The sequence below is a fragment of the Sceloporus undulatus genome, chromosome 6 (genome assembly GCF_019175285.1).
Source record: "Sceloporus undulatus isolate JIND9_A2432 ecotype Alabama chromosome 6, SceUnd_v1.1, whole genome shotgun sequence".
In the NCBI taxonomy this organism is placed as follows: domain Eukaryota; kingdom Metazoa; phylum Chordata; class Lepidosauria; order Squamata; family Phrynosomatidae; genus Sceloporus; species Sceloporus undulatus.
The window spans coordinates 35,680,539-35,696,016 of record NC_056527.1 but is presented as its reverse complement, the minus strand read 5'-3'; the positions used below and the strand labels follow the sequence as shown (position 1 = coordinate 35,696,016).

Here is a 15,478-nt window from a genome sequence, read left to right as displayed (position 1 = left end):
TGCTCTTGCAGGATGACATCCTTATCAAAATTAATAGTCCTTCATCTATTTTTTGCTTCTCCAGCTCCACGGAAGCACCTATAACCTGGATGATATCATTAATGACCAAGAGCCAGAAGAAACCAATTTTATTCACATATCCATGTATTCGTTATAGCTCATCTATAATGGATTTTAATTACTAAAAACGCTATTCCAAGAAGCAGACATGGCTGAAAAATACATGTGACCATTAATGCAATTAACTACACCAATAATCTGACAAATATAAGCATGTATCTATGTCACCTGCAGATGATCAGAGAAGCAGATCAAAAATGTTCCACACAAAGCAGACCTGAAGAAAAGAGAACATTGCCTACTCACCATGTAAAGTTTAGCAACTTTTCTGTTGGTAATATCAGCAGATTCATCATCATTGTCATCACCCTCCTGAAGTTCCGGCTTGCGTCCTAGAACCTTCATGTACAAAAAGCATGGCAAGGGTGAAAATGGAGAAAGACAAAGAAAAGGAAGTTATGGTAACTTCAAGGGCTTATCTACAAATAAGCCAGTTTGCTTTCTGATATTTCTTGAGGCCAGATGATTTATCTTCTTTATCACTCAGTTCTTCTATTTGCAGAAGCTTATTTCTATACTTCCAGAGTTTAAAACTTCAGCAGAATACTTTCAGTACATTTGGCTGGACAAGAAATATTGGGTCATTTTTTAAAAACAGCACCACTTAGGGCCTAATTTGATATAGCTGTGGTGACTGGTGACTTCTACATCAGTGGAGTTATGGGTCTGTATTTCAGTCTCAACTTGAAAAGAGGAATCCAAGGTGCTAAAGACATTTGGGGGATATGATTTAGTATTCTGGATAGCTGACTTAAAGCCAGGGTAAATCCCTGAGCAGATTCACTGCCCCTACTGGCATTGAAGCCACCAGGCATCATGAACATGATATGGACCACATGCAACCAAATCTCCCAGTGTTATTTTCTCTGGCAACAAGCAGCCGTTGGGTGACTGGGAGATGGTATGAGCTGGAGCCACAGTACTGGAGAAGAGGGGAGGTTCACATTTTCAACAGTGGTGTTGCCTTACCACCACAACACTGCTATAAGCCACAAAGAGAGGGGCAAACAGGGACCAAAACTACAAGTATCAGTATTTTCAGTCTAATAAGCTTCAGAATATATCAGGGATGTGTGAAGTGATGTGGAGAAAGAATAAGAACACTTGTCCTTCGGTGCTATGATCCCAGTCTCAAACCACTGTTACCACCAACTGCCAAGGCTTGCTTATGACCAAAGGGGGAAAAGATAGGCGAATACAACTGCATGTTAGGTTCCTACAGGTGTAAGCAGGTTATGTGGGTGCTGTGGGTGCTCCCCCCCCCAGCAGAGTGACTTCATTAGCTACTTCTCTGTGAGGGTGGCATGAGGCAACACTTCTTAGACCAGTGATTCCCAAACTTTGGTCTCTAAACGTTTTGGACTTCAATTTCCAGAAGCCCCACACTTTGGTAAACAGTCAAGAATTCTGAGAGCTGAAGTCCAAAAATACTGGAGGACCAAAGTTTGGAAATCACTTGCTTATAAAGTCCCTGACTGATAGGCTTTGGCAGTTTCCAGAACACTGTAGTCATGTACATTATTCTTATGCCATTTAAAAAAAAAATCTGGTTCATCTGATCACTGAATGCTGCACCCGTTGTACTGACATACACATGAGGCATCTCCAGTTCTATCTAAATGTGAGCATAGGACTACTCTGCTGGAAAAAAAACTATTTCTAATTTCACGGTCTTAAAAATGCTGTATGAAATTAATGAATATCATAACGAATTGAGATTAGAATAGGCCAAGAATGTTCTCTCATGTGGCCATCTTGGGAGAAGACCATCCTATGCTTTTGGCTAATAGATGTGAAAAAGCAAGTCCCTTCTGCACTAAGTACCAAAACTTTTTAATGGCCCAAATTGCAGAATGATCTCTTGAGTCATGACCTCTGGAAAGCCCCCACATTGGCTTCACAGCTGAATCTCTGGAAACAAAAGGTTTGTTGTATATGGACAGTGAAAAATCTGACAGGAAGGAAGTCAACACATTTGAAATGTGGTACTAGAGGATAGTTCTATGGATGATATGGATTGGAAAAAGATAAATAAATAGGTCATAGAACAAATCAAGTCAGAACCCTCAGTAGAAGCCAAGATGACCAAATTGAGGTTGCTATACTTTTGGATGTATCATTAGGCAATGTGACAACTGGTAAAGATGACAATGCCTGGTAAAGTGAAAGGAAGACCACAGAACAGATGTATTGATTCAATCAAAGAGCCCACAGCCTTGAATATTCAAGACCTGAGTGAGGCTCATAGGGTCACCATAAGCCAAAGTTGACTTGAAGGCAAACGACAAAACAAAACAAAAAAACCAAATGTCCACATAAAATGAATAAGAAGCAATAAAATAGCCATCTTTAAAAGGAGGGAGAACAAGAAGCAATTAACGAGGGGAATCCTGTATGTATCATATGGCCTTATGAAAGCCACTCCCTGTTGTAGCTTACCATCTACATTTTGGATAGTAACACAGCACTATTCATTTTTCTCTAATGGTATGGTCAACTAAAACACAGATTAGTATGATTAAAAGGAAGACAGGAAGACAACACCAAAGCTAAAAAGAGCCTAAAATTACTTATCTGCACAGGTAAATTTGTCCTACAATAGTTTGCCAAAGCAAAGAAACAGAACAAGATGATAATCAAATAAGTTTTGCTACCACATGCCTGACTGCCAGCAGGTATGACATTTTTCACTAAATTCACTTTGCCCTCATCAGGAAAGGGCTAGTTTAATTGGATTTAATCTCTAACTAGGGAAATGTTTAAATAAGATAAGTGCAATGCAATATTACCCATTTCAGAGCAGATATTAATAAAGCATGAGGTCCCATGTTGACAATGTAAATATTTGATAAGGGAGAGCTGTCAAGAAAGACACATGTATTATATAGTTTTAAAAAGCTATACCTACAAATAGAATTTTGTTTCTCAGTGAACACAACAGCAATACTTTACTAAGCATGCATGGCCTGTGCAACTTACTCCATGCTGGACTGTTAAAGAAACTCCAGAGGGGAGAAACGGTTAATGGTCCGAAGAGAGGCTGATCTTTCCTGTCATATACCCTCTAATGGTCCCAGTTTATGAGGGACAGCCCCAGTTAATCCTTTGTTGTCCCACTTTTTCAGCTGCTTTGAAAATGTCCCAGTTTCTTTCTCCTTTCCCCACTAATAATAATAATAATAATAATAATAATAATAGTAGTAGTAGTAGTAGTAATGTATTTATATTCCGCCTTTTCCCAAAGGAATCATGGTGGATTACAACATGAATATAACAATAAAATATCATAAAAATAAAAATCCGCAGTTACAAACAGTCCTACTTTTCCCCCTTGTCCTTGGCTCACTTCAGTTGCTGAAAACTGAGTTCAAAGTGCAAAAGTAGTTTGCATCAGTTAACATAGCAGAAGGAAGAGGAGGGGCAAATTCTTGCCCTTCTCAAGAGGCTCACTACTACTACTACTATTACTACTACTACTTCTTGATGATGTTTACAGGCTTTCCTAAACTCAGCCTGCATCTACACTAAGACTGACACTGCTTTAAATGCCCTATCTCCATGCTATGGGATTCTGAGATATGTAGTTTTGTGAGATATTTAGCCTTCTCTGTCAGAGAGCTCTGATGCCATAATTACAAACCCCAGGGTCCCATAGGGATCCAGGGCAGTTAAGGTGGTGTCAAACTGCATTAATTCTGCAGTGTGGCAGCAGCCTACATTAAAATTAATATTCAGCTCGCAGTCCAGTCCAGCCAGCTTTTGTACAAGTAGAAGAGGTGCCCTTTTGTCCTTTGCCTCAGACAGCAAAATGTTTTAGGCCAGCCCTGAAGCCATCCTATTTATATATTTGTTCCACACCTTCCAACTGTCTCAGCCTGGCACTAACAGTCCCAATTACCATGTATACCTGACCATAAGTTGACCTCATATATAAGTCAAGGGCAGGTTTTGGGGCCAAAATCATGGGTTTTGATACAACCCATTGATAGGTCCAAGGCAAAATCTAGGATATAAATGATGAAGCAAAAGAAAACAATGCCAAAGAACTTACAAAATTCCAGCAGGCATAACAGGCCTAAAGGCCAAATGGATGAGAGAACAGAGGAGAGGGCCAGTGCTTCTAGGAAAGATTACACCTTCGATTTGCACCAGTGGATGATTCCTTTTTAAATAAGAGTTGAAGTACAATACTTTACATTGACCAAGGGATAAGTTGACTCAGTTTTTTGAGGTCAATTTTTGAACTAAAATTTCTAGACTTATACATGAGTTTATAGAGCAATCCTTTGTTGTCCTACTTTTTCAGCTGAATTCTGATCCTTCTTCTGGGGTATTAGCTACCCCTTCTAATTTGGTATCATCTACAGATTTGATAAGCATGCCCTTTATTCCTTCATCCAAGTCACTGATAAAAATGTTGAATAGCACTGGGCCCAGGATAGAACCCCGTGGCACCCCACTAGTCACTTCTCTCCAGGATGAGGAGCCATTGTTGAGTACTCTTTGGATTCATTCAGTCAACCAATTACAAATCTACCTAAAAGTAGCATTGTGTAACTACACTTTTCTAGCTTGTTTGCAAGCTTAATGTTCATTAACATGAGATTCAAAGACCATGTTTGTATGCCCACCCAGTGAGATCAATTATGCTTCTGAGCATATGCACAAACCACTTGGTTTTGGAAGGCCTTCTCAAAATGAAGTGTTAATGCCACCTGAAATACTGATTTTCAAATAGGCCTTGAAAAGTTCCATCTACTGGGCTGTAAGTACAGTACTGCTAGTAGCTGTGTAGATGTTTTAGACCAGGGGTAGGCAAAGTGCATTTTGCAGCCATGTGTAGCCCCCAGGACTATTTTTTCCAGTCCTCAGAACCCTCTGCCATGGGATTAAAAAGTACAGTGGTACCTCGGGTTACGAAATTAATTCGTTCCGCGGCTAATTTCGTAACCCGAAAAACCTTCGTAAGCCGAATTGCCATAGGTGCTAATGGAAAAATAGCTCTCTGCTGCCCTCCGGTGGCGGAAAATAGCGCCGAGGTTTTTTCGTAACCCGAAGAAACCTTCGTAAGCCGAAACAATAAATCCCTATGGGATTTTTTCGTAACCCGAAAAATTCGTAACCTGGGTAATTCGTATCCCGGGGTACCACTGTATGCATTTTCCCCCCAAAAAAGACATTTTTGCACTGATAATGCTTATCAGTGCACTTAAGCACTCCCTAAGTGGTTTACAATGTGTAAGCTAATTTCTCCCAACAAGCTGGTTACTCATTTTAGCAACCTATGGAAGGATGCAAGGCTCAGTGGACCTCGTAGTCCTGAACTCACAACACTGTAGCTGTGACTGGCTGCAGTACAGGCATTTAACCACTACACCACCAGAAGAACTCTCCCAAATACCCTTTGGGGGTGTGAGGGGATGTTTTGCCATGTTTTGGGCCTCCCAGGTCCATCAGGCGACCAGAAAAGGCCTTCTGGCACACAGGAAGTGTGCCAGAAGTGACTTCCAGTCATTTGTTTTGAAAAAAGGCTTCTTCTGGACCTAAAATGGCCAAGGAGGGCTAGAAACATGGCAAAATGTCTCTACCGTCCATAGAGGGAGTTGGAGGATATGGGGGTCAAAAAGTTTTGGATTGGTTTTGTGGGTTTTTTTGCAATGGGGGTTGCAGTGACCCCCTCTCCCCGAGATTTCCTAGGGCTTAATCCACCCCGTAGCCGCCACAGATGCCTACCCCTATTTTAGACTGTTTTATAACCAAAAATATATGGGAATGACTCAGGTCTTTTTTAAAAGTTGCCATTTTAAAACTATTTAAGCACTTTGATTTCCAAAAGTATATCACAGCAAAACAAGGGTCCTATGTCACATTAAAGGCTTTCAAATTGCTTATTGCATGAGCTTTCATGGGCTATCCCCAAAAGCACACCAACTAATAAATGTATTAATCTTTAAAGTGCCACGAGACACTGTTATTTCTGAGGTATTAAATACACTTTATATTTCATTGTACCTGCTGCCATATGGAAGCATTGTTCCAAAAAGCAAACTAACAATACTAAAACAAATAAATAATGAACCCACTCCAAGGTCTGCTACCTTGTCATGCTTTCCAAATGATCTCCCATGCACTTCAGCCATATAAGGTTGTCTGCCAAAAAGAGCTACAGTACCTAATTTTACAAGTCAGTCAGGCCAGCCACACATGGTCACTTGAACATGTAAGAGCTGTATGAAAAACCCAGTTCAGAAAGACTTCCAGCTTGTGGTTAAGTGATCATGCATACCATATCAGTCCTGCACAGGATTCAGCCCAGGTCATGAGTCCATCGGATGGGCTGATCAGGCTAGAAGTCATCCATAAACTCTGTAGGTTTCACATGAAAAATCTTTTATTTCATTTGCTATATTTCCAGCATTAACTCATAAGCATAAAACACACCGGAAATATAACAAGACATATTACAGATGCCAGCACTTTTTTTATCAGGCTAAAAATGGCCATTTGAGATGCAAACCCCATCTCTCATATAATTTCATAAATTATCAGCATACCAAACAGAAGTAATGCAACAACTTATTCCTAGCTAAAAAATTTTTTTTAAAAGGTATTATTGACTAGGGTGTCACTTGAAGGTTAATGCAACACTTGCCATCAACAGTACACTAGTTTTACAACCTTGCTCTCAGCAACATAAGCTCCATAAAGGAAGTTTGTTTTTACTCTTCTGTGGCTTATCAGGTTCAGTCTCTGACAATAAACCAGAAACACCTGTTTTGTCTCTACCTGGAAAATGCATTTTCACATTTGCAGCTATGATTAAAATATAACAACAACAAAAAGACTAAAGAAAGAAGCAAATTAATATAGTTTGGTATACTATATTCACAAGTTCTTATTTATTCAATATATTCATGTTGCTATTAGTAAAGACCAGGAAGATCATACAGTAATTCTAAAAAGCATGGGTCTTAAAACAAATACATGCATCTGTTCTTCAGTAATCCATATATGATATGTTTAGTGTATCACTTGGAATATTTAGATATCAAATTTAAAATCTTCTATCTAGAGGAGATCTCCCCAACCTGGTCCCCTTCAGATTACTATGCTATTATTCCTAGCCAACACAGCCAATGCTCTGTTGGCCAGGACTGAGGGAGATACAATCAAAGACTTCCAAAAGATGTCAAATGGGTGAAGGTTGTTGCACAGCCATTAAATTTAAAACGTACTTCCCTGTTAAGAGAAAAATGACATTCTGAGAAGCAAAGAAACAAGCCTTGCAAAGGAATTAGCAAACCCATTACATGCAACGGGGATATTTAGTTAGAGATTTTAAGATCACTCAAATCAGTAAAGCCAAGTCATTCATTTACAAATCCCAGGATTCCATAGGATGGAGCCATGACAGTTAACACAGTGTCAAAATGTATTAAAATGACAGTTAATGCAGTAACAAAATGTTGTTACATCAAGCTTGATACTGGATGTCAGGGACTGTCAAATCATTACAGACATGGTGATTCAACCCTTGCTTCCGGAAGATCCCTTCCTTCATCTGGAAGGATCTTCCATTATTCCAAGGTAGATGATTTTTCATACCCCTCTATTTATGCTTCTAATTCACATGGGCTCTGCAATATAATTTGGTCTCCAATTATTAATATTGCCATCTTTATTGCTGTGTGACTCCAAGTGATTTTTTTTTACTGATGGCAACCCTAAGGCAAACCTATCAGAGGGTTTTCTTGGCAAGTTTCTTCAGGGGAGGTTTGCCATTGCCTTTCTCTGAGGCTGAGAGGGTGTGACTTACCCATGGCCACACAGTTGGTTTTTAAAATTTGAGAGAGGATCTGAACCCTAACTCCAAAATACACTGCAGAAATAATCCAGTTTCAGACTGATTTAACTTCCCTGGGCCAATGCTAGAGAATTCTGGGAACTGTAGCTTTGTGAGATATTGAGCCTTCTCTGTCAGAGAGCAGCCACAATAAACTAAAATTCCCAGGATTCCCTTGCACTGAACCAGGGCAGTTAAAGTAGTCTCATACTGGCTTATTTCTGCAATTTATTTTGGACCCTAGTCTCCAGAGTTACAATCCAATGCCCAAATCACTACACCATGCTGTGCCTCATTGCCATCTATAAACTATGGAGAATATTTCCTTTTCATCTTCTGAAAACAGACTGTTCTGTCCACTAACTAACATGCCTCTGGAGAGTTCTGGGCCCTTTGTTGTGTTCTTAATTGCCGGCAAGTCAGCTTCTACTTATGGAGACCTATGAATCTTAGCAGGTTTATAATGCAGATTTATGCTATCTGCATCCTGGCAGTAAAAGAGAGGTCTTCCAGAGCAGATGGATTGTAGTCAGAACACTTGGGTTGATCTCCTGACAACTCGCTTTGGTGACCTCCTGACAACTCTCATCAAGTACATTCTGCAGATAGCAAGAACTCAACTCCATTTTGCTACCACTATTGATAATGGCTATGGAAAATGGTAATGAGCTCTCTCTACCTGTCCTCTGTTAATGTGGGTGTAGGTGTGTATATACACACTCAAACAAAGAAAAAGTTGGGGAGGAATCTAGCAGCACCTTTAAGACCAACACACTTATTTTAGAATGAGCTTTTGTGAATTTCAGTATCTTTTTTTAGATGCAACGATGGACTACAGTATTAAGGTCGGAGGCATTTAAGCAGTTTCATAGTTCTGGGAGTGGGAGGAGAGTGTAAATGAGAGGTAGAAAAATGAAAATTTCAACATTGGCCATAAACTTTTTAAGAGTAAATTGATACAGGCCTCTCAAGCAGCTGGCTTATTAATCGTGAAGTGATAAACCAGCACGTCCTGTGGACGGCAGTGGTATACATAAGGAAATTGCTAGCCAAGGCTGACTGGCAGCAGCCACCTGGCTATTGCTGCCATTGTCTAGGAGTTAGCCTTGCCAATGATCAGCACAGAAAATGCACTCTTTGAAGTGCCTTTTTCCATTTTGCTCAGCCTTTATAAAAGACAGGACTGGTCAAGGCTCATCCATGCTTCATGGAAGAAAGGTTAAGTAGGGATAAAGGCAGGATTCCTGCCTAAAGTTCTGGATGTCACAATCTAATGCCCTTTCTTTCTTGCGGTTACCAAGCTCCTTGCATTTTACTGCATGCTCCTAAAATGAGTCTGCGACTTTGCTAATCTTGACCACTTAGCTCAAAAGATCTGGCTAAGCTAGAACTCTTGCTTGGTCTATTTTGAGGGGCCATGGCCTGTTTCCTCTAAATCCAAGTTTCCAACTTCAAGGACCTTGTTAATCTGCCTGCACTTCAGCTTTGAGATCTTTGTCAGATTTGTCCCTACCCCAGTGTAGTTATGGGAAAATGGAGATGAGAGCAGTGTCTCTTCAATAAAAATTCTGCCCTTCTCCAATGAAATTTACCTTCAGTCCCTAAATTTCTAGCATTGCAGAGAGTGAGACAGTGAAAATCATCCCCACTGAGAACTCTCAAGTTTGATGGGTTCACGTTCCCTTGATAACTTTGCTTGTCCCTTTTTTCTTTGGAAGCCTCAACTGTATTTTTAAAAGGTCAACAGAAGTTTTAAGTGACTACAATGCTAATAACTGGAGGATGGGTGGAAAAAGTTTTGTGGTGGAAGAAGAATTCCTGTTTGGGAGGGGAAATCCCTCATTTTCCACCACCACCCCGTCCTAAAGCAAGTGAAATGTAATATCCTCAGCTCCTTTTCAAGGCTGCATCCACATTGCAGAAATAATCCAGTTTGAGATGGCTTTAACTGCCCTGGCTCAATGTTAGGGGATTCTGGGAGCTGTAGTTTTGAGAGCTCTGGTGCCACAATGAACTACAATCCCCAGGATTCCCTAGCACTGAGCCAGGCCAGTTAAAGAGGTCTCAAACTGGATTATATCTGCAGTGTGATTTGGACCCAAGATGAAACTTTGCATTACCCATGTAGAGTTAGCTTTGCAACTGCTATCTATCATCAGGAGGCATTTTCCATGCCAATTGCCAGTTCTCTTACCCTTTGCTCACTCTTTTTACTAAGGTATTCATGCATGCATATTTTTAAAGCAAGCTTAGTTAGCAACATAAGAACATAAAAGGAGCCCTATTGGTTCAGTTCATGAAAAGATGTAGTCCCAGATTCTGTTCATACAACCAGTTGTGCATTGGATGCCCACAAGCCTTACATGAGCACAACAATGCTCTCTTATATTGTTCTACTCCTACAATAAACTGTTGGAAATTCTTTTATTCTTTCTTTATCTATTAATCCCAATTCTTTTTCTTCTGCCAGAAAAAACCCCTAAATCTACATTTTGCTTTGGCCCCCATCTCTACCAATTTCTGGAAGTAAAGCCCAGCCCATCATAATCTATGGGGGCTTCACAACCACACCGTGGAACACAGAAACCTCCCAGTCCCTATGCCTAACAGTGAATAGACCTTTCAGTTAATTTTTCTTCATTTTGAACCATTGTAATTTACTCACTTAGGCCTGAATCCTATCATTTATCCCCAGAACAGACCCATTAAATCACCTGCTGAGTTCTATAAATCCCACTGATTCTATTACTCTATCTAATGGACACTAACAATAGAATTCAGACATTAGTTATTTGTCTAATAACTACAACAATAATAATTTTTATTTCTTACCTGCCTTGCCTTATGGATCAAATGAGTTTACTAACATACGTAAGTTTACTAATTTATGGCTTGCTGTTTATCACGTTCTGCCATAGTATTATATTATTTAGTGAACCAGTGTGGCATAACAGTTTGAGTATTGGACTAGGACTCTGGCAGCATGAATCCTTGTGTGCACCTTCAAGTCAGCTGTCAACCTATGGTGACCCCATGAATTTAATGGTTCAAATCCCTGCTCGGCCATAGAAACCCACTGGGTGACCTAGTCACATTTTCCAAGCCTCATAAGAAAGCAATGGAAAACCCCTCTGAACAAATCGTGCCAAGAAAATTTTTTGATTGGTTTCCCTTAGGGTTGTAATATATTGGAAACAAATGAAGGCACACAACAACAACAACAACAACAACAACAACCATAGTATGTGTTATTCTGCAATGAAATAGTTGTTTATATTGCAATTACTGGTTGCTCAGTAAAATTCCCTTAGGAAAGAACTCTGTGTGAATGTGCAAATATAGTGAAACCAATCTATGTAGGCTCTAGTGCTAGATTCAAATAACCATTACACATATGTATTCCCAGAGCATTATGAGTATATGCATGTATCTGAAGACAACTCTCAGTAACACTTTCCAGCTGCAAATTAACATTTTTAGTGTTAGATTTTCAAAATTAAAAATGCATACTTTTTTTACAGGCCAAAATGCAATTTATTGTCCCATCTATAGAAGAAATACTGAATCAACTGTTGGATTGTAAATCAACCCTTATGCATATCTCATTGATTCAACTCTCTAGTTGGGGCTAGCAGTTGGATTTAGACCATGGAAAACCAATAGAAAAATTTATTTAAGCTAATGGTTTGAGTCAATTAACTTTTTTTGTGTGTGATTTCAATCAACTTTCAGAATTTCCATATTAAATAAATTAATCAGAGTGATATGTACGGTAGTTTTCATTGTCGTGAGTGAAAAAAATCCCTGAAGAACTTTGTGCTTTGACAATGAGATATTTCCTAATCCGTCACTCAAGCTGGGTAATCATTTTATCAAACCAAATATTTATGGAAAGCATACTGGAGACAAGACAACAGGCTTCATATCTGTATTTGAATACTGATGCACCATTAATAAGAAATGGCGTTCAAGTTCATTGGAACTATTTGCATAAAGCAGAAAGTGATGTAGTTGTTTATTCTAAGAGAGCAAGCTGTACATTCCATAGCCAGGCTGGGAACACTACTCAGCAAAGGTTTGATCTTGGATGTTCTGCTTAGCAATGCTTTTGACTAATTCAGGCTAGCAATCAAACTGTGCCCATACTGAAGTTTGAACAGAATACTTTCGAACTTTATCTCCAAGAAACCCCAGCTGGATGATTCTATGAATTATACTTTACAAAAATAACTTTCCCAAGCTCTGTCCATAAATGGAAGCCTGATGCATGGCTAGACTGACATATGGGTTATATATTATGCCTTGCTTAGTGTTCTGCACTTCACATTCATCTTACTTTGAAGAGTACTGTACCTAGATGTGCCAGCAAATCTGACTTCCGAAAGGGACAGAGAATTGCAGATGATTCCTTTATTTTAAGAGGAGAATTAAGGATGGTTCATCACCTAGCTAAATCCAAATATGTTTGACTATAAGTCCCATAATCTGTACTATTTGGTACTGATGGGAGCTATAGTCCAACACAAATGGAAAGCACAAAATTGGGGGAGACTACTCAAGTCTAATTAATCTTGATATCTAGCAGTGCAGGTAATTATCAGCTTTTTGGTTGGTTCCTGAAATAATAGCAGGGTTAAATTCAATTCCTGAAATAATACATTGCTCTTCTTTTCACAGTAAGACAAGCAAGTATGCCCTGCTAGGTTTCACTTCACATGAGCAAAACAGAAAATAGAACAAACCACCTTTTCTACTTCACCCTCCTCATCTAAATTATAGCACTTTGATAATAGTCTTGCAAGTAAAAGAAACAATCACTATTTTGATCATTGTAAGGTAGTGGTTTAAGAGTAATATCTAATTCTTTAAGGCTCTGACCTTGCAAGTGGGAAAGATGCTGAGTAGAAAACCATACAGGACAAATGAGTAGGTTTCATAATGCTGATGTTGTACACTATAATTTTGCTTCTGAGCATTCTGCCTCCACCCCCCAGAATCATAATTATCATAGAAAGATATTTAAACACCTAATAAGAGGATGTCTTGGTTTGCCTAAGGAATTAAAGGATATTTACAACCATTCATTTCAGAGTTTCTTCTAAAGTACAAGATTAATGTAATCTCTTGCAGTAACTGTCTTGTCAGGAAAAATTAAGCAAACCACTTAAATTCCTATATAGGCCTCTAGATAAGTACTGTGCACCCACACCATACGTAGGCACACTATACATGGCTTCACCATACACCACGGCCCCGATTCAGCATTTGTTCGGACCAAAAGGAAGCCACAAAATGTCACTCCTTTTTGGGGTGCAAAAGGGGCTGCTCTTCCACTGCAGCGCCACAGGGTGTGCATAATCTAAACGCCGCCCCCAAGTCAGCGTATTGTGCCACTCTGTTTTGCTCCTCAGTCTGGATCTAACCAAATATGAATTTCATATTTAAGGCATAATAACTCCTTACTTGGCATCTATCACTCTGTGAAAACTGGGAATCATTCCTGAAATTATGCAGTTCCTCTCAGCACAAACATAAGTTGCTAGCTAACTGAAGAGACTGCAACATTTATGTGCACACTCATTAACTTTAATCTATAATATAATTAGTAAGGGAGAGTTAGCAGAGAATGGAAATGAAAGCCTACCGTACTCTCAGTCTCACCATGAACACAATCCTGGAAGCCATATTATAAATCAACAGCCCCTTTGTTATGTTCCTGAACAGCTGAACACCTAATTTGAGTTGAACATCAAATCAAACATGTTGCAATTGATCCATGACCAAGAACACAGGAAGCACCATCCACAAAGTATAACCACTAATCAGTCTAACTCAATATTATGTACTCTGACCTTCAAATGGCTCCCTAATATTTCAGATGGAGTCTTTTTATCAACATATCTGAAAATGCCAAGCACAGAATCTTGGATCATCTGCATGCAAAGCATGTGCTTTACCAATACATTATGGCCCTTCTATAATCAGAATTGACTTTATATTCTTTATACACTTTGAGGAGGTGATGGCTTAGTGGTTAAGATGCCAATTCTGATTATCATAAGGTTGGCAGTTTGAGGCCCAAATGCTGCCTGATGAGGTAAGCTCCCATCACTAGCCCCAGCTTCTGCCAACCTAGCAGTTCTAAAGCATGCAAATAGGTACCCCTTCAGTGGGAAGGTAAACAGCATTCAGTGCAGTCATGTTGGCGACATGACCACCAGAGTTGTCTTCGGACAATGCTGGCTCTTTGGCTTAGTAACAGAGATGAGCATAGCCTCCTACAGTCAGTTACAACTAGACATTCATGTAAAGGGAAAACCTTTACCTTACTACTTTATGGGGTTTTTTGTTGTTGTTGTTGTTTCCACTCAAAGAAGCAACTGGGATGTAGACTGCATCAAGGAAGTCATAGTGGGAAATGGAATTCTTCAAGATTCATTACCTTTGCACTTTATCTTTTTTTAAAAAAAATTATCTGGTATCTCATTTTAGTTGTATATATTCCTTTTAAAATGTTTTTGGCTCGCTAAAACATAAAGGTCTAAACACAACTGCTGGTTTCAACTAGGGTAGAGTCACTAAATTATGATATTTGGATAATTATTGACTTGCCATTTCATAAAAAATTCAATGGGCCTACTTTGTTTAGGGCTGACTGTTGGAGAAAGGTGTTTGCATGCAAGTTGCGGCTAAAATGCCTAGGGCAGATCTTAATGAAACATTTCCCACGACATGTCTATTAAGCTACAAGTCACTTTATTTCTTAAAAGCAATTGTTCTAAGGAGTTTTCAATTGTTTTAAGTGGTGTATGTTTGTCTCTAACTAAAGAAACAAAGAAATTATTGGATCCTGGCCCTGGCTGGTATTCCTTATTCAAACTATCATGTTGATGTTTTACTGATTTTGTTATTGGGTATCTTTCAAATTGCTCTTCAAAAGGCAATAAACAGAAGAACACAATAGACAGTGAGGATGGCATGGACAGGAAAGTGCTTTCTGTAGATTATCTCAATCATGCTAAAAAGGCTCAAACTAATTAAACAAAAGTCCATATTCTCATTGTGCCGAGCCATCACTAAGTGTGAGAAAGTTCCAGGAAGCCTTTAGAAGGAGGGGTGAGCAATTGTTCTCAGTTTATCATGCCAGAAATTTGGAGAGCAGACTTACACATTCCAGTCTATCATTTTCTTCTTGCTCATCTGTGATCTTACTTGATTACATCAGGGGTACAGACTTTTAAAACAATATTTGGGATTTCTGAAGAACGAAAATGTCCCCAGCTTATAGAAAATTCAGAATTCTTTTTAGAAATACTTGGTCAGCAAAGGAAACTGAAAATGCTCTGATGTCATATCTGGTGAAAATATCTGTAGGAAAAACATGCTGGGCTACATCCAGACAAGTCACACTTAGCAAAGATCCAATGACATTAATGGGACTAGGTTCCAAATATTTATACCAAATAGCTAAACCCAGAGTCTTTTATATTGCTATTCAGTTTTACAGGACTGATG

At 39.1% G+C, this 15,478-nt stretch overlaps 1 protein-coding gene across 2 annotated transcripts in view; it reads right to left on the bottom strand.

Annotated features, from left to right (window-relative positions):
• Positions 1 to 15,478, bottom strand: part of SCIN (scinderin) — a 155,093-nt gene that overhangs the window by 104,465 nt on the left and 35,150 nt on the right. For both annotated transcript variants that reach the window (XM_042473380.1, XM_042473381.1), the window contains exon 5: positions 367 to 459. In XM_042473380.1, the coding sequence (XP_042329314.1) occupies positions 367 to 459 (93 nt within the window). The remainder of the gene's footprint in view (positions 1 to 366; positions 460 to 15,478) is intronic.